Here is a 24,976-nt window from a genome sequence, read left to right on the forward strand (position 1 = left end):
CTAAGACGTGAAGCCACTCCCGCAAGTGACTCCACTCAGCCGAGAACGCATCTCGAGAACCAGAGACAAACAATCAGCAATCACAATACAACATCAACAACCGTCTGATTCAATCAACAATCACTAACTACAGCACAATCACCACACATTATGTAATTAATACGAGTAGGAAACCCTACCTGGAAAGCACAACACAATCGAGACGATTTCACAAACCGATATCAAAACGCTTCCTCTACGAATCCTCCTCCTAACATACAAACATATAATCACTACCAATCATACAAAACAACAAAACCCCCAAATCCCAAATTAGGGTTTAACCAACTTTAATGGAATGCTATAAAAACGGTATATAGGTCTTACCCTCGACGCAAGGATCACAACGGTATAAAGAAAGGTAAAATCCGACCTTCCAAGCTCCGGGATTTGCCAATAATGCGATTAAAGCGAATGACGTAGTTTGATTTCTCTTCTCACAGTGATTAGGTTTTAAAAAGTGTTTAAAGAACAATGACGGAAGTAATATATACTCTAATCGCATTATTAACAAAACCCGAGAAATCATCCCCCGTAAACCGGCTACTCGATCGAGTAGCTAAGGTACTCTATCGAGTGCCCCCTTACTCGATCGAGTATCCACGTTACTCGATCGAGTACCCAACAGGTCAGAAACTATTTTAAACTGCAACTCACCCTTACTCGACAGAGTAAGGCCTACTCGATAGAGTACCTAGAGACTCATAAATACGTAGTATTACAATAGGATCTGAACTGAACTGAACTTATAGAATCTGAACTGAACTGAACTTATAGGATCTCAACTGAACTTATAAGATCTGAACTGAACTGAACTTATAGGATCTGAAGTGAATTTAAATTAAGTGAGGTATATGATCTGAACTGAACTTATAGGATCTGAACTGAACTAAACTGAACTTATAGGATCTCGAATCAACTTATAAGATCTCGAATCGAATCGAACTTATAGGATCTCGAATCGAATCGAACTTATAGGATCTCGAATCGAATCGAATCGAACTTATAGGATCTGGAGTGAACTTAAATTAAGTGACTTTAAGTCCAAAAGAACAGGGCCTAAGACTAATTGTTTCGACAAACTAATATCGGAACAAAGCGTTTTGCCTGTGACGGGCTAATCCCGTCACAAGCTGAAGACCTCTCACAAAAAGGGAGAGGGGACAAGGTGGGGCACCCCCCCCATGTGCTCCCCCACTCACCTCTCATGGGTATTTTGTGAGAGAAAATGGTATCCATCACAAGCTTGTGACGGATATCGCCGTTTTCAATGAGATTTTGGGATATCGGAAATATATTTGTAACAAGTGACCGACATATGCATATATGGTCTTTATTGATCCACTTATTATTTCACACCAATTCTTATTGAAAACGGACACTTTTCGTCACAAGCTGAAGACGGGTTAAATGTCGCCATTTTAACGACAAAATGTGACCATTTTAATGACAAATTATTATAGTTTAGGAAATTGTTCTGACAACTTTGTAGGTAAAATGGTTACATTTTTGTCTTAAATGAGTCACATTTTACCCCGCCTTCAGCTTGTAACGAAATGTTACCGTCACAAGCAATACGCTTTGATTATTTCATGATATGGCTACGTGCACCTTCATGGGTATCCTTTGGAAATTGGAATGCTGTGTGAATACACAAATTCAAATAAAATTCAAATGATTAGAAAAATAAAATGAAAGGGCGTCATCAAGTGGCATTTAATTTGGGCGTCACTCTTTTAACAATAGGTCTTGGTATAGACGGGTGGGGCAAACAGACGGGTAAAAATCTCTAATAAAATGGGTAGGGGGGGCAAGGTGGGGCACCCCCATGTGCTTCCCACTTTATGACAAATGGGTATTTTGTGAGGGGAAATGGTATCCGTCTATACGTATAGACGGATAGTGTCCGTCTATAATGAGAATTTGTGCCCTTTTAAATGCAGTAAATAAAGACTCTTTCAATTAATAATGGTTGTGAGGAGGTGAAACCCAATTTGGACATCACTCGGTAACGTCCTATCACTATTCTTGGATAAATACGAAGTATAAGTCATTTGTGACTTTTAAGTCTCTCTATTTTTTATCTTATTTATTCATGAGGTGATATTTGACATGTAACAAGATATATTCGTCACAATGCTGAAATACATGTGTGATGCATGTGAATACTCCCGCCATTCTATTTATTCGTGTTTTACATATTTGTTGAATTAATAGGCCTTTCTTAAGAATAATACGCATCTAAGGAATAATAAGTTGTTTGTCATATTTATACAAATGGTTATTAGTTGGCTTGTCCCAACCCAAAATGTGCGACAAGCCCAAAATAACCTTACTTAAACTGGGCCGATTTATACTGTTTAGGTCTTTTTTTACCTAAGTCGATTTAGGGTCAATGTAGTTTATATTCGTTGGTCGATTGTATGATGATTTGTATGTCAATAAGTAAACGGAAAATAAAGTACGTAATGTAAATTGACACGTAAGATTTTGGTGACGCGGAAAACCCAATGTGGGAACAACCGCGGGAGGGACGGTACCCTGCCAAGTATTGCACTATATGAATTGGAGGATGATTACAATTATGGTACGAAGCTTAATCCCGCTGACCCTAGGTGTCAGGCCTGCAAGATCGAGAATGAACGTGTGTTATTTGTTGAGATGTGATCTTGAGTGTTGATGTATGAATGCGGATGTGTTGAATGAATGTCCTTCTTGATTTCCTTCCTTTGCTATTTATAGGGTAAGAACTCTAGATATACTCTATCTCGAATATGGAAAGGGAATATTATTTCCATAAGGACTCTTTCCAAATCCGGACTCCCTTGCCAATTCCCCTTGATCTCCCTAGCTTCTCCCTGACTTCTCCCTGATGCTTCTTTTCATAATGCGGACGTCTCCTCTGTTGGGCTCTTGATCTTTCTCAAGCCCGTTTCCCTTTTTCTCGACCGCGGGCTCCCTTCTTCCTCATAACTTCTTTTATTTTATCAAGTGGGCCTTTTCTAAAGTGCTATTTTTAGCTCAAACACATACCCAACTCAATTAAACCGTTTACCATCTCTAATAGTATGTATATATAGTGACCAAGTAACATCTTAGAATATACAAGCTAACACAAGTAAAGAAGAAAGTGTGTGAAGAGGAGAATTGTAAGAGCAGCCACAACGGCTCTTCACGCACTTCTCACTTCTTTGACGAAGAGTAACTTTTTAATAAAAAATAATAAAAGGGGAGAGAGAGGGTGTGAAATTGGGTGAAAATTCTCTCCTGTACGAGAATTGGAGAGAGGTATGTGAGAATGAATAAAAAATGATGGAGGTGGGGCCGGTCAAGTTGGGTGGAATTTGATTTTGATACTGCCCAATAAGGGTTTGCCACCTGGCAAGCTATTCAGTAACTTTTTTTTTTGCACACAATGACTATATGTATCGGCTGTTTTAGTGTAGTATTTATTTATTAATTAATTTTCTTTTTTTTAAAAAAATATCATAATTTATAATTTTTTAAGCTCTATAAAATAAGCCTAATATCCATATATTTTCTCACACTTTTCCTATTTTCTCTCTACTTAATCTCTCCAAATTACATATATATATCTATTATTTACTTTCAATATAAATCCTTATAATAATAATCATAATAATATGAATTCAAATTTAAATAAGAAAATATCTGTGTTAAATAATGACTCAAGATTAAATATTGTAAAAAAACAAAAAAGTGTGTGCTTCGAATTTACCTTAATTTATATGCAAAAAAACCGTTAAAAAAATAGATAATTGAATTTTCAATAATAACAATAAAAATAATAAATTATAAAATCGAAAATTTTATATGATTGTAAATAATGAAAATGAAATAAAAATAAATATAGTGTGAGATAGTGGAATGTTGAGGTGGATAGTGTGTTGGGTATTATAAAGTATGAAAGAGAAGGAAAGTTGAGTATTTGTTAATGTGGTTGTTTTTTTTGATGTTTTTTTGGTGAATTTTGGTGGTGAGTGGAAAAGTGAGGTGGATGGTGAATTGGAGAAAGAATAGGTGAAAAAGTGTAGAGTGAAAATTGGTGAATATTCACGGATGCGGATGGTCTTAGTGTTTTTATTCACTATTATTGTCCACTAGAGAATTTATTTTTTCCAATTTTATCATGTCATTTTTATCATGCATTTGGCCTACCTTTTAAATGCAACTAGTTTTAAACCCGTGTAAATTGCACGGAATTGTTGTTTAATATGTTGTAACAGTGGGTGTTACTAATGGTTTCTCTTTAATTGAAGTCATATTTCATGATCTCAATGCGTATCATAACTCCGTTTGCAACTAAAAAATTTGTACCTATCGCCATAATCTAAAATATGACATAACAAAGGTAAATAAATTTCAATGAAAAGAAACAACAATGAACTGTTTGTGTACAATCAAAAGTAAATTGTACTATAACTTCTCAACAATTTCTTTATACACTACGTTCTTTGTTCTCTTGGACACGTGTTTATCAATATCGGAAATCAGGATCTTTAATCCTTTTATGCTTGTTACTCTTGAAATAGCCACATAGCCACAAAGAGCTGAGCGACCTTTAAAGATATATCGATTAATTAATAAATTGTTGTATTAATTACTTATCTCCTTAATGTTAATTATCCTTACAAATAAAGTTTTGAATTAAAGTGTTTTTTTTAACAATTTTAAATTACAAATGTATATATAACTAAGTTTCTAAACTTGAAATATAAATTTTTTTTCTATAGCATAATGATGCATTATGGTCAATTGGTGGAGTTGATGTTGTAGAATGATCTGACCTCTTAGCTAAATTTGAGTTTCTACTTTGTCTTATTCCTCGAACAACTTCATAAAACCTGAATTATATACACTGTATGAAAAAAAATAGTTCAGATAAAAGATAACACACAATTAGTAAAAAAGCACGGGTCTGAATTTTCGCAGACCCGTGCAAATTGTTTAGCCTGTTTTTATTTTAGCCAAAGTCGTGCACATTCGTAGAACCGTGCACGGGATAAACAAAATGTTTTACTCGTTCACATTTAAAATGATAACTTTGGTTTGTTTCACATTCTGTATAAATTAGTGCCGGTGAAATAGGACATAACAAAGATTGTGACCTGTACACATTTAAAATGAGAATTTTGGCTCGTTTCTCATTATGTACAAATCAATATTAGGGAAATAAGACAACATACAAATTTTAACCCCTACCCGTTCATAAAACTTTAGTCAAATTGTTAAATATACAAACACATGATATACTCATTCAAAAATAATATTAACTTTGATACGGTTTAGTGAAATCAATTAATTAAAATTCCATTCTGATTATTTTTAAGTGACAGCTATTTATTGTCAAATTCTTTAATGGAACCCAACACTTTAACCATTATTTGTAACAAAAAAAATGATTGGTATTTAAAAGTAACGATAACTTTTTGCCGCATTGGCTTTTTCGGTAAATCACGACAATTTTTAACCCCATTTTACCCCATCAATTTTTCAGTGAAAATTTACCTTTCTTTTAGGGTATTTTAATCAAAGGTAAACAAATTACTGAAATAAAGGAGTACTTCTTATTTATGTATCTGGAGATTATATTTTAACACTATGTTATTTTATAATGATATGTATACTTTTGTAAATATGTTAAATCACAGTTACGAAATATCAGGTTTTTAAAATAAAATAAAATAAAAGATAATTAAATATAAATATGCTCTTATTGCATAAACTTAATTGCTATAGAAAATTTAGTTGGCACAAGTTTTCATTTAAGACTGATATATTCGTCTTAAATTTAAGACGTGACAAATGACATGCATGAGACAACAATAAAATGCATTGAAATTAGCAAAAGATTTGTCACATCCATGTAAATGATGATAGATGAATCAACTCAACCAAAACCTTAAGGTGATGGTTGAAGCCCAACTATTATAAATATTCCTATTACGTTCCCTCACTCAAATGCCCGTTGGGCTTGGGTTTGAAGAGTCGTTAGTTGTGCACTGGCTCCCCCGTACCGTGTGTTGGGTTTCCACTTCGAGGTTTTGAGGAGTTTTGAGGTTGACAAGATTTAAACCCGTGACCTTCGGTCACACTGGCTCTGATACTATGATAGATGAACCAACTCAACCAAAACCTTAAGGTGATGGTTGAAGCCCAACTATTATAAATATTCCTATTAAATAAAACATTATTTAATCCATTTAATTATTAAGACGGATCGTCTTAAGAAAGACCTACCCATAATAGTTGATTGATCGTGTAATAAATTTTTGTTCTATGAAATAACTTGCTTTAATTAGACAAATAAAATTTCAATGGACTTATTTGCATTCATATCCATGGGTTTATCAACTCTCCACTATTTCTATGGATGGTGCACCTGTTTAAATCATTTACCCTAAACTCTTTAATCTAACATCTATATTTTCAAACTACACCGCCGTCACTCAAATCATCTCAAAACGCCCTCCGTCAATCTTCTCCCTTAACAGAACAATCAATTAAAACCTATATAAAACATTTGAAGATCACTGCAATTTATGGAATTTGCAATATTTGAATCTTTATTTGTTTTAGATCTCTCTTGTTTTCATTTGTTTCATGGGTTTTCTTATTCAATGAACCCAGGTATTCTGTCTAATTGAATCTTCATATCTAATCATCATTTAAAAAAAATGCAATTCATTTCTCAACACCACACACATTTAACTTAATGAGTAAACCCCATGTTTACTCGAGGTTAAAAAAAATGATATTTCTCAACATAACTTTAATAAATATGCGTATATAAATCCAAAAGAGAAAATATCCAACTTAATAAAAGTTTCTTACAAAAACTTAATGAATGTACTACATAATGGAACCAAGTCCCATTCTCACTACATGATCCTTGAAAGTCTTAATTGGCATGCCTTTAAGCAAGGGATCTGCAATCATCAACTCTGTGCTAATGTGTTCAATGATCACTTTCTTTTCCTGAACACGCTTCTTTATGGCTAGATACTTTATGTCGATGTGTTTACTTCGACTTCCACTTTTATTATTCTTAGCCATAAACATAGCAGCTGAATTATCACAATACATTCTTAGCGGCCTACAAATAGAGTCAATAACTCTAAGCCCAGACATGAAACTTTTCAACCAAACACCATGTGAGGTAGCCTCAAAACAAGATACGAACTCAGCCTCCGTAGTAGAAGTAGCCGTCAAGGTTTGCTTCACACTCCTCCATGACACAGCTCCATCAGCTAGCATAAACACATATCCTGATGTGGATTTACGTGAATCTATGCAACCAGCGTAGTCGGAGTCGGAGTAACCTACTACTTCAAGATTCTCAGTCCGTCTAAACATAAGCATGTAATCCTTAGTACCTTGAAGGTATCTCAACACGTTCTTTGCAGCCTTCCAGTGATCAAGACTTGGGTTACTCTGATATCTTCCTAACACTCCAACCGCATATGTAATGTCGGGTCTAGTACAGACCTGAGCATACATAATGCTACCAACAGCTGAAGCATATGGAATATTCTTCATTTGTTCTCTTTCAATGTCATTCCTGGGGCACTGGTTCAAGCAGAACCGGTCACCTTTCACAATTGGTACTACACTTGGTGAACAATCTTTCATCCTGAATCTTTCAAGTACTTTATTGATATAGGCCTCTTGAGACAACCCCAAAATGCCTCGAGATCTATCTCTATGGATCTTAATGCCAACGACATAAGATGCCTCACCCATATCTTTCATATCAAAATTACTTGAAAGGAATTGTTTCACCTCACGTAGCAACCCTTTATCATTGGTTGTTAGCAAAATATCATCCACATACAACACTAGAAAATAAACTTTACTCCCACTGACCTTAAGATATATACATTGATCCATTATATTTTCTTCGAAACCAAATGAAGAAATAACTTCATGGAATTTCTTATACCATTGGCGGGAAGCTTGTTTTAAACCGTATATGGATTTATTTAGCTTACAAACCAAATGCTCACCATATTTAGAGAAGAATCCTTCAGGTTGTTTCATATAAACCTCTTCCTCTAAATCACCATTGAGAAATGCTGTTTTCACATCCATCTGATGTAACTCGTAATCAAAATGAGATACTAATGCCATGACAATTCGAAAAGAATCTTTCTTTGATACAGGAGAAAAAGTCTATGTGTAGTCAATTCCTTCCTTTTGAGTGAATCCTTTAGCAACGAGTCTTGCCTTATGTCTCTCGATGTTGCCAAGTGAATCTCTTTTAGTCTTATAGACCCACTTGCACCCAATAGGTTTTACACCATCAGGCAATACAACGAGATCCCAAACTCCATTAGATGCCATAGAATTCATCTCATCATTCATAGCATTCATCCATAAGTTTGAATCTGTAGAACTTACGGCTTGTGAAAACGACATAGGATCATTATCAGCTCCAACATTATAATCCAATTCTTGTAGATATACTTCATAGTCATCAGGAATAGCCGATCTCCTTTCACGAATAGATCTTCTTAATGGAAGTTGTTCACCCTCATGGTGAACCTATTCCTCATTATGATCTAGCATATTTTGATCGACATTTTGTGGAATTTCTATCACTGGTTGTGTAACACTCGATTGAACTTGAGGAGTGTGAATGACAACCAATCTGTCACTTGAATCAAAGGGCGGAACTTCATAATGATCCCTCTCCAGGACAGAGTCCTGAATTAGGTCACTCCCATTGATCAAGTCATTCTCAAGAAATTTAGCATTTCTTGATTCCACAATCCTTGTACTATGAGATGGACAATAGAATCTATAACCCTTAGACTTTTCGGCATATCCAATGAAATACTCACTAATAGTCCTTGGATCAAGTTTCTTTTCTTGTGGATTATACACTCTCACCTCCGACGGGCATCCCCAAATGCGTATATGTCTCAAACTCGGTTTCCATCCTTTAAATAGCTCAAAAGGTGTCTTAGACACAGTCTTGGAAGGAACCCGATTTAATATATACGCTGCCGTCTTAAGAGCATCAACCCACAAAAATGAAGGAAGTTTAACATTACTTCTCATACAACGCACCATCTCAATTAATGTCCTATTTCTTCTTCCTGCTACACCATTTTGATCTGGAGAACAAGGCATAGTGTATTGGGCAACAATCCCATGCTCTTGAAGAAATTTGGCAAATGGACTAGGTGCTTGTCCGTTCTCAGTGTATCTACCATAGTATTCACCACCTCTATCAGATCTCACAATCTTATTGCGCTTACCGCATAGGTTCTCTACTTCAGCCTTAAACAATTTAAAGGCATCAAAAGCTTCATCCTTAGAATGAAGTAAGTAAAGATACATATAACGTGAGTAATCATCAATAGAGGTGATAAAATATTTTGGATTATTAGCGTTCATGTCCGGACAACAAATATCCGTATGTATGATTTCTAATAGGCTAGAACTTCTCTTTGCACCTTTCTTAGACATGTTAGTTTGCTTACCCTTAATGCAACTAACACAAGTATCAAAATCAGTAAAGTCTAAAGTATCAAGTACTCCATCTTTTACTAATCTTTTTACCCTCTTAATGGAGATATGTCCCAATCTCCGGTGCCACAAAATAGAGGAATTCTCATTCATAATATAACGTTTTAAACCAGCATTGACATGCATAGAATTATGAGTAATATTATTTTGCAGTTCAAGACGGTATAAATTATCAGACAAAATACCATAACCAATAATTTCAGAATTTATGAGAATACTGAATCTCCAGTCTGAAAAATTAAAGGTAAAACCCAAAGGTACAAGTCTTGATACTGAAATCAAATTTCTAGAGAAATTTGGAACGTAAAATGTCTTTTCCAAATGCAAAATAAAACCACTACTTAATATTAAGTTGCATGTCCCAATGGCCTCCACATGTGAACTAATCTGGTTTCCTGAATAGATTGAAAGTTCACTGCCCACTGGTTTCCTTAGGTTTGTCATACCCTGCAAGGTATTCGAAACATGGATTGTAGTTCCAGAATCAATCCACCATGTATTATGATTAACATTAACCATATTAGATTCATAACAAACAAACGCATGAAAATTACCTTTCTTCTTTAGCCAAGCCTTAAACTTAATGCAGTCTATCTTCATGTGTCCCTTGTTTTTACAGAAGAAACACGTAGACTCCTTCTTAATGGCTGGCTCAGCTGAAATCTTTCCCTTTCCCTTATCTTTAGTGTGATCCTTTTGCCGCTTTGAAGAAGAAGCAACAGTAAGGTTCATCTTTTCACCTTCCTCCATTAACAGTCTGCCCTCCTCTTGAACACACATGGCTATAAGTTTATTAATTGACCATTTATCCTTATGTGTGTTGTAAGAGATCTTAAAAGGAGCATATTTTGGAGGAAGAGTGCATAAAATGAAGTGCACAAGGAAAATATCAGACATGGTAACTTCCAAACTCTTAAGTTGGGCTGCAATATCCCTCATGCGCATGATATAATCACGCACACCTTTAGTCTTTGTGAGCCTCAAAGATGAAAACTGCATTATTAAGGTACTAGCAAGAGCTTTATCAGAAGTTGCAAACTGCTCATCGATGACCTTAATTAGATCTTTAACTTTAGTATGCTGATCGACAGAACCATGAATACTAGCACACATTCTGGTCTTTATGAACATAATGGAGAGACGATTAGATTTCTCCCACTTTTCATAAAGATCAATTGCTTCTTTAGTGCTTTCTTTAGTTACTTTAGGTGGTTCGTCTTTCCGAATAGCATAATCAATATCTAACCATCCCAACTGCAGTAGCATTCTCTCTTTCCAGACCTTATAGTTATCACCATTCAATTCAAGAATGTCAAATTTAACATCAGTAGAACTCCCAGGTAAAATTGCTGCAAATATAATAAATAACATGCTTATTAAAAAAATTGAGACTTAAAATTTATCATGTTTTACCAATGTAAACCATGCTCAGATATGAAATCTAGTGACATAAAACTTGCCTGTGGGCTAAAGCTCTACTCAATTAGATACATATAAATTTTAACTTTATGACAATACTATCAAACCATATACATCTCTTAACTCTTGTGGGTAGATTAAGAAACAAGATTCAATATATCATCCTAATTAGTCATACAAATACATACAACAAGATTCCTGTGGGTAAGTCTCATTATATTACATACGACTAATCACAAATAATGTCTAGTTTCCACATGTGATTCCAAAATAAAATTTCAATTAATTAGAGATGTTGTGGCTATACTCTAACTAATAAAATTTTGAATCACTCAACATTAGACTTTAAATTTATATACTCAAAGCTTCATGTATATAGATTACCCAAATGACCTAGAAACTTAATTGGTCAACAAAATTGAACATGACCTCAATAAACGTACCCTCCATATAATAAGTACGTAACAGCATTGGGTCAAATTATAAACAAAATAGACTCACACGAGTCAAGCACTGCATATGTAAAACTATAGAGGCAATATAGCATAAGGTAAAACAAGGACGGTCATGCTAAGAGTTCAAAGAATACAACACATGCCAACATGAAACAAGAGCAAAGTGACGTATAAGTCACAATAACCAAATTCTTTCTTCCGACAATACAACTTTGACAAAGTGGGATGGTTTCTAGTTTCAACTACATTATTTTATATTTTATTTTCCTATGAAAAATCAAGGTAGAATCCATCTTTATGTCAGATTTCTTAGCACATATACAAGAAAAATACTGCAGCAATATTTCGAAAATCAAATTCAGTATCATGCTACAAAATTGTCATATGCAAAGTCACGAGGAAAGAACGGTTCTGTAGATCTAAGCAAGGCAGAGGCGATTACTCGCTCTGATACCAACTGTAAGTCTTATAGTCTAAAATTAACATGTTCTAATCTCATAATGAACATGTATAAACTGAATGCGGAAGCGATAAAAGAGATCGATTACTTACCTACAACCATTGATTGAAATATTTAATCCGTCTTAATAAATAACCCAATTCCTTATGCCCCAAATCTGACTTGGTTTCCAAACCCTCAGCCTCACAATTTAGATGGTGTATTTTCTTAATGAGGTAGACTTGGTGAGCCTTAATCAGAATAAATATGTTCCCCTTATATAGACTCTTGCCATCAAAGAGTCAACTGAACAGTTTCCTAAATTGTGAGTGGTAACTTATGGGAGACAATAGTGGAAACAAAATCCTAGGTAAATTCCACCATACAATGGACCATCTTAATTTCCATAAAATAACTTAATTAAATATTAATATAATACTTATTTGATTTATGGAAATATCTTACATGTAGAGGTCGAGAGATTGTAACCGGGGGTCGTATGGTCTTTAACATAATGGCCACTACCAAGTCTCACAAGCCTCACGATTACTTTATGACCAAAGTGCTTAACTCCGCCTTAAAGGAAATGGCTAATGAGGTATGTCGTATGTTGGGTTACAAATGAGTCTTATCTTTTCTCATTGACAATAAGTGGATTATACATCTGATGTAGTACATCAGATATAGTTTTGAGTATTAAGGTAAAGTTTTTGAGTTTTAATTTAATTTTTTTGAGTTTTATTATAAAGTTTTTGAGTTCATTTATTCAAACATAAAACATTAATCTCAAAAAGTTACATTATAACTCAAAAAAATTACATATAAGCTTATAAAAACTTGATTTATGACATTATAAAACTAGATGTAATTTATAAATTCTATAGAACTCAAAAAACAAAATACACAAAAACTCAAAAAATCATTAAATGTGAGGTAGTACATCTGATGTAAAATCTTTTTTCTCATTGAGATATTTATAAAATAAAATTTACGAAGCTCACAATTTTAACAATACAGATTAATTGTAGAAAATATATTATTCGTAAAAATTCATAAAATAATATCTCATTTGTTTCAATTTCCTTTTTTTTTTAATCAAAATACAATGTGAATTAAATTAGTTATTAATTTAAAATTTATAAATAATACACTAAAAAAATTTATATTGGGTACATTAATCAAGAGATGTCATACTTTATGATACTCTGTATAAAAATTTAATATGATATAACCGTAACACGATTTTTTATTTATTTGTAGTTTCACACTTTTCTTATTATAATTGGATGTGTAGGGTTTGATAGATGAGAAGAAGTTGGACGAATTTGAGATCCCATTTTACCCACCAACTGAGGAAGAGGTAAAAAGCTTAGTAAAAGGTGAGGGGTCGTTCCATCTTGACCAGCTTAAATGTTTTACTGTGGATTGGGATTTACCAACTGAAGAATTTCCCAAGGATGGTAACTCCAACGGTTATACAAAGATTGTTGATCTTGACGTGCGAGCCAAGTTTGCGACAAGACCTATAAAATCTGGGTCACAATGCATGATGGCTTCTCATTTTGGTGATCATATTATAGAAGAATTATATTCACGTGTTACTAAGCTTATTGCTAAACAACTTAGTTGTGGAAAGTTGGAAACCTATCACCATGCTATTTCCTTGATCAAAAAGTAATTAAGTTGGGTTATTCCATATTAACTAGTTTCAAATCCGTGTAAAATTGCACGGATATGTATTTGGACCGGTATTAATGATTTTGGATGATTTTTTTTTTTTTTTTTTTTTTTTTTTTTTTTTTTGCATTTCTATTATAATTATCTAGTTGGTCTAAATCAGCGATCTACATAATTAATGTTTACACTTGTTTCAAATACGTGTTCAAATGCAATGGTTTAAGAGTAAATAACGTAATATACTATTGTAAATAAAATTTGCATACATAAAAAACTTTACACCCCGAATAAAGAAATAAAATTTAATAATCTACTTTAACACAGCTTAGTGTAACATCAGAATGTCAAAGCTTATATGATTTATTGTTGAAATTAGTTTATGCTAGTAAGCCCATATACAATGAAGTAAATGGATCGATAAATAATACTTCGTATTTTATTTTAATAATTAAATATTTCCTATTTTTAACTAACACATTCAAAGATGCCGTATTTATCATAAAATTTCAAATTGTTAAAATAAAATTAATAATCCGTATACAAATAAAATCAAAGTGTAAAGCTTGGGCTATTATCGCTTTGGAGTCGTTGTCAGTAAATTTATTGCATATGTATAAATATAGTTTTATCAAATTATTCGGAATGCATAAAATTATTTCATAGTATTATTTTCATTTATTCTGATTTGTAATTCATACCGCTTATATGCCATTAATCTCATTTATTCGGAATGTATTAAATTATTTCATAGTATTTGTTCTACGACGGAATTTGTAGGATATTTGTATTGGCGGAATTCTGAAGAAATATACTCTTTTGCACACTAACGGGTCCCACCATAACATAATTTTTTTTTTTAAAAAAAAAGTTGAATTAATGAGGTGGCGCGTCCTGGGTTGAGTATTGTCTTCTGAATTAATAAAGATAAGATTACGGTCGCGTTTTTACTGAAATAGGTAATAATTCTCATATGTTGTATATATGATAATAATGCGAGTATGGGTGTGGTGAATGTTTGTTTCTTGTCTAGGTTGATTATAATAATGTTATCAAAATAAAATGTATTGAAGTTTATTTGCTTATGTTGTTTGACAGGGGCGGCCCGTTACTTTCAGTGGCCCTGTTCAAAATGTAAGACGGAGGCTCTAAGAGGCCAAGACTTATAAATATAATATAAAAAAATTCATATTTTCTTATAAAACCAATATAAAATTATTGTTTCTTGGCAAAACATTAAATATAAAATGCAATACTTTGTCATAAAAAAAAATGGACAATAAAATAATATTCGACGACATTATTAATCTCGCTTGAATATTGGTCTCCTTGCGTTCTGAGAAGCAAACACATTAACTATATCTTTATATTACAATTGCTCTAAAATATCATTCTCGATCGCTATCAACGCTAAACCATTGAGCCTTTCTTGTGACATTGTACTTCGCAAATAAGATTTCAACAATTTGAGTTTCGAAAAACTTCTTTCCGCACTTGCAACAGTTACTGGAATAGTCAGCATGACTCTATATGAAATAATCACATTAGGAAAACAACTAAAATTCTTCAAGTAGTTTAACACCTCAACCGCTCTTAATTTCTCCTTAGGAAAGACCCCCCTCAAAAACTTTAACTCCATATATAAATCATTTCCATTAACGTCAGCGTGTTCATGTTTCTTAAGGGCATCTTCAAGACCAATGCAACATAATTTTAAGCGCTTGTCTTCCATGGAGAGAAGTCTTTCATAAGTAAATAAGAAACCAAAGACATTCTCAAACTCTTGATATTTTTCAAACCTCTATTTTAATGAAGAAATGGCTTGATCAACAATGAATAAAAAATAATTAACCCTGAATGATTCCTCAGCACATTGATTATTAACCAACGATGGGTCATCTTGATTTTCATCAAATTGCCACTTTCTTCGAATTACTCGTCTTTGAGGAAATACGGAGTTGATATTTATTTCAAGAGCAATCTTTCTTAGCTTCTTCAATAGCGTTCTCAAGACCAGTTTCTCGGAATTCCTCAAAGAAAGTAACTAAACCCTTCATCTCTTTAATTGCAACATCTATAAACATATCCTTCGATTACAAACTCTTGCTCACCAAATTAACATGGTACAACATTTCATACCAAATGATTATTGCCACAAAAAACTCAAAATCACCAAGTTCATTCAATGCAAGAGATTTTGCTTCACTCCTTATTTTGGAATCATTATCTTGTTCGGCTACATCAAGCAAAGCTTCTCGTAGGTCCCCGATTTGGAATCTTATAGCCTTTATACTTTCAATACGGCTCTCCCAACGAGTGATTGATACTGGTTTAAGAGTTAACTTTTTTACATTATCCTGTAAAATTTTCCATCTTTTATTTGAATTCGTAAATATCGTGTAGATGCGTTGAATAATTCCAACAAAATCTCTAGCTTTACCACATGTTTCAACCATATCACACAATAATAATTTAAGACTATGACAACCACAAGGGTATAATAAGCTCGGGGATTTATATCTATCAATTTCTTTTGAACTCCTTGGTGCTTTCCTTTCATATTTGACCCATTATCATAACCTTGCCCTCTTACATCATCTATGTCAAGGCCTATATTTTTTAGTTCAACTTGTAGAACATCGAAAAACCCATGACCTGTTGTATCACTGACAATCAAAAAACCCACAAAGGATTCTTCGATGGTAAAATATTTTGAAGAGGCATCAACATATCTTAAAATTTATTTTATTAAAATTATAGTTAATAATTTTCAGTGATAAGTTGATAAAGATTCAAAATGAACAACTGAAAAAAAGAGTGAAAAAATTATTAAAATCAGAATACTTTAATTATGGACAAAATACATTATTAAAATAAAATTTAGCTAATTATTATTGGCGAAATGAAGAATAAATATTGAAATAAAAATAGAGTTAAATCCTCTTATTCTCTAGATGCACATCATTAAAGACCTAAGGGTCGGCATAAATTAATAATTAAAACTATAGGTTACAGAGATTGAAGAATTCATTTAAACTGGAAACAAAAAACTCAAAATAAGTAATTAATATTATAAACATTACAACAACAACAACATCAGAGCCTTAATCCCAAAATGACTTGGGGTCGGCTGACATGAATCATCCTTTAGAACTGTCCATGGGTGAACGCACACCTCAAAATGCGAATAAAAAAGGGAAAATGAAAAACAAAAGGAAGAGCGGAAATGTAATGCAAAGTCAAGTTAAACTTACGGGTTTTAAAATCGAATTCTGGATCTCTTTTATAAAAACTTAAAATTTAAATCGAGAAAAAAGATTAAAACGCTTTAGAAAACCGAAATAGAATTAAGGATCCGGAATGCCTTAAAAGTAAACCAGGTAAAATATATAAGAAAGTGGTTAGTAAAAAAGTGTAATGATGGAGAGAAGGATAAATAATTAAATTTGTAAATTAAATAAAAAACCCTAAATATGTCAAAAAAACACGTCAAATACTAAAAATTCACATGTATCCTTTTCCTCCATTGTGCCCTCTCCGTCACCATACTCTCCTTAAGCCTCAAAAATCTCATATCGTGCTCTATCACTCTCAACCATGTCTGTCTCAGTTTTCCTCTACCTCTCGGGACCTTTTCTCTTCTCCCAGTCTCCAGCCTCCTTACTGGTGCGTCCATAGGTCTCCTTCTCACATGGCCAAATCATCTTAGTCGGTTTTCCATCATCTTGTCCTCTATTGGCGCCACTTTTACCTTTTCCCTAATCACCTAATTCCTTAATCGATCTTTCCTTGTATGTCCGCACATCCACCTCAGCATACGCATCTCCGCCATACTCATATTTTAAATGTGACAATGTTTCACGGCCCAACACTCGGAACCGTAAAGTAGGGCATATCTAATTGTCGTGCGATAAAATTTTCCCTTTAATCTTTGGGGCATATCTTTATCGCATAAAAACCCTGAAGCACTCTTCCATTTCAACCATCCCGCTTTAATTCTGTGAGCCACATCTCCGTCTAACTACCCATCTTTTTGAATATTAGATCCTAGATATCTGAAGAAATTTGACCCCTCAACAACATTCCCATCGAAAATAATACTTCCCGCATCTTTCGATCTCAACCCCACCACTTTAGTGAAATGACACCTAAAATACTCAGTCTTACTCCTGCTCAGCCTAAACCCACGAGTCTCTAAAGTCTGCCTCCACAATTCCAACTTTCTCTCCACCCCCTCTTTTGTCTCATCAATCAACACAATATCATCAGCAAACATCATACACCAAGGGATGTCGTCCTGAATATCCTTTGTCAACTCATCCATAACTATAGGAAAGAGAAAAGGACTAAGTGCGGAACCTTGATGCACCCCGATGGTAATGGAAAATTCTTCCGTTCTCCCAACATTAGTGCGAACACTTGTACTAGCCCCCTCATACATGTCCTTTATGAGGTCAATATATTTTCGAGACACACCCTTTCTCGCTAAAGTCCACCAAAGTACTTCTCTTGGTACCCTATCATATGCCTTTTCCAAGACAATAAACACCATATGCAAGTCCTTCTTCTTGTCCCGATGGTACGATGTTCCATCAACTGTCTCATGATAAAAATCGCATCCATAGTCGATCTCCCGGGCATAAATCCAAATTGGCTAACTGAGATGTCTACACATCTCCTAAGCCTTTGCTCGATTATCCGCTCCCATAACTTCATCGTATGATTCATAAGTTTAATTCCTTGATAATTAGAACACTCTTGAACATTGCCTTTGTTCTTGTACAAAGGGACAAACAAAGATACAAAGGGACAAACCCTCTTAGATGATCTGGGTATTGAGACTGACGTCCGACACATCGTTTGGACCTTGGGGTTCACCGGACTATACCGCCTACGAAAGCATTCGTATGCCTTTCTGACCCTTGAGTTCATGAGCTCGTTTAAATACGAGCCGGTGGAACAAACTGTGCAGTTCCGCCTCATGAACACCTGTTTTATCTTGACCATGGACATGTTTTCCTCTCACCTTGGCTTGGCTAAGCCTCCCAAGGGAGCCCTCCGTGACATACCAACTGAGTGTGGGGTTTGCAACCTTATGCCTTGTATCACTGGGAAATCAGCTCCCACTGCTAGTAACATGTTGATCAATGATGTGCAACATGTCACTTTAAAGATCTTCCTTCGAGTTGTGTCGTGTCTCCTCTACGAGAGATCTGATATGAGTAAGTTGAACTCGCATGAGTTGATGCTTCTGATGGCGTACCTTAACCCTGAGCAGACTGAGAGAGTGACCTTTAGTGCTCCCGCTATGGTGTGTGCCAGTCTTGCTTTGATGGCCTCGTCTGGCACTAGGATCTTGAGTTCTAGCGCTATTGCCACACGTTTAGCTAAGAAGTAAGAAGCTAACTTCCTTTGAGGCTTCCCCAGAGTACATCCCTTTGGCCACCCCGGTACCTACCATGGACAGAGCTTACTTCCTCGACCTGAAATGGTTGAGAACTTTGGAGGACGGTAGTTTAGCATGGAGGGTGTGGGGCATGAGTTGGATGAATATACCAGATCCTGAGCACCTCCCACCGACAGAGCCTTTAGCCGCGGCAGTGGTAGCTGCCGATTCTGATGAGGAGGAGGAGGAGGGTGCACGTCCTGCGAGGCAGACATACTTCATCGACCAGGAGATCCTCCGAGTCATGCCTGAGCCGAGGAAGGGAGGGAACGTGAGGGCTGAGGAGGATCGACCTAGGATAGGGAGAGGGCCACGCCGAGTGAGGGAGAGGATGGCTGAGACACAGCCATAGCCGACATCACCACTTCAGTACCCGTTTCCTAGTAACCCTTTTCTTGATACCCCGGAGACGCGTGAGAGCTACCTGGCAGAGAGAGTGTCCTCTACCTTGATGCTCCGGAACATGCATGAGATGGCGTATACTCAGGGCACTGGGACCTCGGGACCGCATCTGGTTTGGTGGAGGGGAGTCGGGGACTACAGAGGAATTTTCCACTCCTACGGGGTGGATATGTCCACATGGGGAGCACCTCAGCCCTTACGGCGGCTTGACCCCTTGGTACATGAGACCAGATGCTGGAGCCGGTGGTGATGCGGGTCTTGGTGCGTCAGGAGCAGGCACCTCGAGTGGTGGTGGAGATGAGGATGATGTCATGGACGAGCAGCAGCTGTAGGAGTGATACTCAATTTCTTTCTTTCTTTCTTTTGTGTTCGTAGTTTCCGATGGATAGTAGTTGTTTGTTTCGATTGGTACCTTTTTGTATTTGATTTGTATTGGTGGCCATAAGACCGTACTTGGTTACTTCTAGACTTGTTCTACATGATTTGTGGTCGCGATGTCATCCCGACTCGTGGTTATGCGATCATTTAGCTTGTGTTCGAATTTATGAGTAGCTTTTGACCTGAAGCCACTCGATCGAGTGCCCCTCACTTGGTCGAGTAGCTACAGGTGTGTTAATTTGGGAGCATTATGATCTCGGTCTACTCGATCGAGTAGTTAAGATACTCGATCGATTAGGGCCAGCTCGATCGAGTGCCTAACCCACTCGAACGAGTAGCACTATTACAGGCACTTTTCGAAAATTTCATTGTTTGAATGCTTTTATTTTTGGGATTTTCGATGTTAATCATGGTTTTAGATGGTTTGTAACATGTTTTGGTCTCGTTATTAGTCACGTTTCGACATTTGCTTGAGTAATAAGTGACATTTATGAGATATAGGCTCGACGAGACAATGATACATATTGTTATGGGAACTCGGCATGCAAGTAATGTCGTTTAAGTTTATTTTTTATATGTACAAATCTTTACCTGGTGAATGGTGGTTAGGTGGCGTCAGTGGTCAGGAGGGACATGGATTTTGAGCAATTCAAGCAGTTTTAGTAGTAATTGTATTACCTTTTGTTTGTATGCGAACACCCTTTGTCATGAATAATCGCGTAATATGTTTATAATATTTCCATTTCTTTAGAGTAATGTTGCATATCAAGTTGTGGGAAGGTCGCTAGGTTGTCACAAAAGACCGTACTTGGTTCACCATCAAACGACTTTTGGGCCCATATTTATTTATTAAGGAATATTTTTCTTATAAAATTTGTTTAAGTAGCGTAAATTTTATATATAATTCCTTATAAACTCATGTATATATTTATTGAGATTTAAAAGCGATGTTCACGTAACATAAATCATATCTACTAGATATGATTAAACATTATAATGTGTCGATGATTGTCTTTTATTCTATTTTTGGAGATTAATTCATATGTATTTCATCATATTTTGTACGATTTTTATACTAAATGCACATTTAAAGTACAATTTGAAGGTATTATACTACTTATCTCGTTCGGTAAGTCGTAAATTTTAGGGCGCGAAAAGCCCATTTAGGCCCAAAAGCCCGATTTAGCCCATAAGGGCTGGGCTTGGGCTCGCTAAATAGGCCCTCTCATTTGGCCCGGTCCGGCCCAAGCCCTCATAGGCCCGACCCATGATCAGCTCTAGTACAGTGGTTACGGGTAATGTCAAGTGGTGTCTTTTCTGTCGGTCTGGGGGACGGGAAAGTCGTTTGATGGTGAACTTCGTGGACGAAGTTCCTTTTTAGAGGGGAAGAGTAATGTCGCAAAAGAAAAAGCCGAAATTATAACAATGTTGCCACATGCTTGTAACGTCTTATAATATCTTTGTTACATTTCAAGTACAAATTTGTAACTGTTTTAGTGGTGTTGTTGAGAAAATTGCATATTTAAGTGAAAATGAGTAATTTACGTGTTATAATGAGAAGGTGGTCATAATGAGAAGATGTTGTCAGGAGCAGTAGCGGGGTTATCATCGGTAGCTTTGCGTTATGTGACTATGAATCATACATTGTTGCGTCCGTGATAGAACCGTTTGTTGCGTGTGGTGTGTTCGGTAATTCAAGTAGTGGTTTTCAGAGGCTTGAATATGTGGTGTGTGTTGGACAGCTGATGATGATAACATAGTGGGATGATGCTTTTAGAGAGGTGTGGACTGTGTCGGGTAAACGGTGATGTCGACCTGGGTTTCTTATCGTGTGGTTTGGGGAAGGGTGAGTCTAACTTCGGGGACGAAGTTCTTTTTAAGGGGGGAAGACTGTAATACCCGTCATTTTAGGGACCCGTTGACCAACGTTGACCGACCTTGGGGGCATGTGATAGCCTTTAGGAATGCGTACTAGACATGCCTTGTAATACCCCATATTTTTATATATTATTAAACGGATATTATTATATATTAATTATTATACATTACTAATTAAGGCGGGATAATTGATGAATCAATAATTACGTAAATTATTTTATTTAACCACATTGTATCGATATAAGTTAATTGTGACGGGTTTATACGGAATTGTTCCAATAAATTGTTCAGTCCAAATTAATTAAATAATTGGACCTAACTTTGATTAATGGTAGTACACTAAGCCTACAATATTAAATAAGGACCTAATCTTCCTACAAAACCTACCACTACGTATGAATGACAAAATAAGAACAATACAACAATTTGGCCTACAAATACCTACCACTAGTCATTTGAACGACATTTTCAAGCTCAACACAAACACCCTTTCACGCAATTCAAGGGAGAAAGAGTGAGGGCAGGCCTTGACAGTGCAGCAGGGAAGGGTTAGGGCCAATTGTCGACAGTCATAGGCGGCCTTGGTGGCGGTTTTAGTGGCGGTAAAGGTAGTAGTACCATCCATGCTCTGTTTTTATCGTTTTAGAGTCGGGTTTTGGTTGGGGTTGCGTGTCTCAGGGAGGGGTTAAGGGTGGTTGTTGGCAGGGTATTGGTAATGGGTGGTCAGGGTAGAATAGTTTGGTGGTGGTTAGGGTGGTCGTAGGTGGTTGTAGGGGCCGAGGGAGGTGGTTTCGTTAAGGAGGGGCAAAGCGGCTTAAAACAGGGGTTTCTCAAGTGGTTACGTGTTCAGTGTTGGGGTGGAGCCACCGTGGACTAGGGGGAGGTCGAAACGGTGGCTCCATGTTGTCTGGGCTCATGGGCTGGTGGCGACCAAGTCTGTGGTGGTTGGCAGGAAGGTGGTTGTTGTCTGCGGTGGTGGTGCGTGTTGGAACAGAGAGTGTTTGGTGAGGTTCGGCTTTGAACCAGGCCAAAAGACGGCCATGGTTCTCCTCGCCGGCGAGGGTCGACCCCAGTGGGGTTGGTTGCTGGTGGTGGGGTTGAGTTGGGGAACAGGGCTGGTGGTCGTCGGGGTGGCTCCGGTGGTGTTTGAAGGGTGCGGGTGAGTGTGAAGTCGTGCGTATGTTTAAGTCGGATTCGATTCGTTCCGTTATTATTTAAATTATCGTATTCTTAATTATTTAATTAATGCCGAGTTGATTAAAATAATTAAAGTCGGGTTTTTCGAGTTGTTTTTATATTTGATAACGGGTGGTGTTGGTTGTGAAACGGGTTTTATTAGTTTAATCGTCATAATTGTTAATGGGTCGCATTCTTAATTAATTAATATAATTTCCATGTCATTAAATAATTGAGTTAAGTTAATGCCCGAGTTATTTAATATAATTAGAGTCGGGATTGTTGAGTTGTTCAAATGTTAATGCGGGTTTTTCATGAGTTTAATCGTATAATTCGTTTAAATAATCGTGTTGGTTTAAGTTCCGAGTAATTAAAATAAAATAATAATTAATTATTTAAGAGTCGGGATTATTCGAATTGTTCTATGTTTGACGCGGGGTTTCTTAAATCGATTGAATTCGTTTAATCTTTTAATTATCATAATAATTAATTAAATTAATTTCCCGAGTCATCTAAATAAATTATTCCCGAGTCAATTAAATAATTTATTTAATTTAATCCCCGAATCGTTTCAATAATTAGGGATAGACTTTGAGTCGGGACTGATTAAAATGGAAAGTTACTATATCGGGAAAGTTTCTATTTTAGGAGATTTCTATATTTAAGTAGTTAGTAATTATAAATATTATAATTGTTTTAGGTGACGAATTCGTGAAGGATCGATAATCAAATTCATTGCTTTACTTTCTGGACTGCTTAACTGATTAATTGGAACTGCTGGCATCTTGAGGTAGGGAAATACACTTGTCCTATTATCGTTATTGATCGAATTGTGTTGACTTGTTTCATGGTGGTTGAATTACGTTATCATTATATTCGGAAAGGTGATTGACTGATTTGATCGCATTGAGCATGATATCACAACATCGGGTAACTGGCAGGATTCCATGATTTATCAGTTCATTGATTTATATATATATATTGCATCACTTTCTTTTGAGCATTTCATATGCATTGGAGTTGGAGGATGGTGTGGTGGTGATGAGATCGTGATACGATGTGATGTTGTGATAAGGCCCAGGCGGGTTCTGCAGGACCTGCCCTGGTGTCCTCAGCCATTGAGCTGGTATATCGACGACGGTCGATTGTTGTGTCTGCCGGGGATCGGTATGGCCGGGCGTAAGGGGATATGTGATATGAGATTGAGTTGAGATGGAGATGGAGGTGACGGAGTATCATGCATATCATATTATATTGTTTTATTGTTTTCCCTACTCAACCTCGCGGTTGACCCTGTGTATTCGTGAACACCTGTGATGAACCGTTTTATGGGGAGCAGACTTGACAGGTTTAAGAGATAGGACGGGAGCTGGATGGGCGTGAGACATTGGATCAGACGACTTAGTAGCTAGATCATCCTCTAGAAGACTTTCACTTTTAATTATGTCAGTTTTTGTAATTTGAGTTGAAAAGAGTAATTGTAACAATTAAGTTAAAATTTTACGTAAATTGCCTTGGAGTTTAATTTGTTATTCACTACCTCGGGAAACCGAGATGGTAACAGTCCGTTTTATGAGGGAATGTCTTGACGAGGACTTCTTTTATAAACCGGGGTGTTACAAAGTGGTATCAGAGCGAACGATCCTCAGGCCTAAACCAATGAGCCCAATGAACATAGGAAGAGTCTAAATAAAATGAACACCGGGATAGAACTGTTAGGAGCACACTGAGGTAAGGTATGAGTTAGGGGCCCCCTCACACCGAACCAGTGGTCCTCTCAGTTGAACCGGAAACCATGAGTGTATACGAGAGAAAGGGTAGAATAGTGCTTGAGGTTGAACAAGAAATTCATCTGCCATTGCCTAAGTGTTAATTGATTGATACATTGATTATTGCAGGACAACGCTACGGTAAGTAAATTGTATGAATGATATGCTGATAGTACTATTATGTCTAGTAATATGCGGTTATTTGATCCCAAAGCCATGCTAGTATAGTGTTGTGTTAGTAATAACAAACACGATAGAATTTCATATCTTTAGTCATCACAATCGTGATTTAGATGTAATTAGTAGATCGAGATGCGAAAGGATTCTATGGGGTATATGTTGACGT

At 36.0% G+C, this 24,976-nt stretch overlaps 1 protein-coding gene, 1 long non-coding RNA gene and 1 pseudogene across 2 annotated transcripts; 1 reads left to right on the forward strand and 2 right to left on the reverse strand.

The window, feature by feature from the left end:
• Positions 1–9,797: 9,797 nt before the first annotated feature.
• LOC141633191 (uncharacterized) lies at positions 9,798–10,965 on the reverse strand. Its single transcript, XM_074445637.1, has 2 exons — positions 10,149–10,965; positions 9,798–10,041 (listed from the first exon to the last, which is right to left on the reverse strand). Exons 1-2 carry the CDS (start codon positions 10,963–10,965, stop codon positions 10,007–10,009), a joined length of 852 nt encoding a protein of 283 aa, XP_074301738.1. The 3' UTR covers positions 9,798–10,006.
• Positions 10,966–14,950: 3,985 nt separating this feature from the next.
• On the reverse strand, positions 14,951–16,037 carry LOC141633197 (uncharacterized; annotated as a pseudogene).
• Positions 16,038–23,559: 7,522 nt separating this feature from the next.
• LOC141642187 (uncharacterized) lies at positions 23,560–24,386 on the forward strand. Its single transcript, XR_012543198.1, has 2 exons — positions 23,560–23,651; positions 24,201–24,386. It is a non-coding gene; the product is annotated as an uncharacterized LOC141642187 (long non-coding RNA).
• The last annotated feature ends 590 nt before the right edge of the window (positions 24,387–24,976 follow it).

Source organism: Silene latifolia, chromosome 2, assembly GCF_048544455.1.
Source record: "Silene latifolia isolate original U9 population chromosome 2, ASM4854445v1, whole genome shotgun sequence".
In the NCBI taxonomy this organism is placed as follows: domain Eukaryota; kingdom Viridiplantae; phylum Streptophyta; class Magnoliopsida; order Caryophyllales; family Caryophyllaceae; genus Silene; species Silene latifolia.

Bases quoted from the DNA above. Each gene is read 5' to 3' on its own strand.
- LOC141633191 (XM_074445637.1), bottom strand. From the start codon at position 10,965: ATGTTATTTATTATATTTGCAGCAATTTTACCTGGGAGTTCTACTGAT. The intron at 10,042-10,148 runs GTAATTTTCATG...AATACCTTGCAG, and splicing joins GGCTTGGCTAAAGAAGAAAG to GGTATGACAAACCTAAGGAA.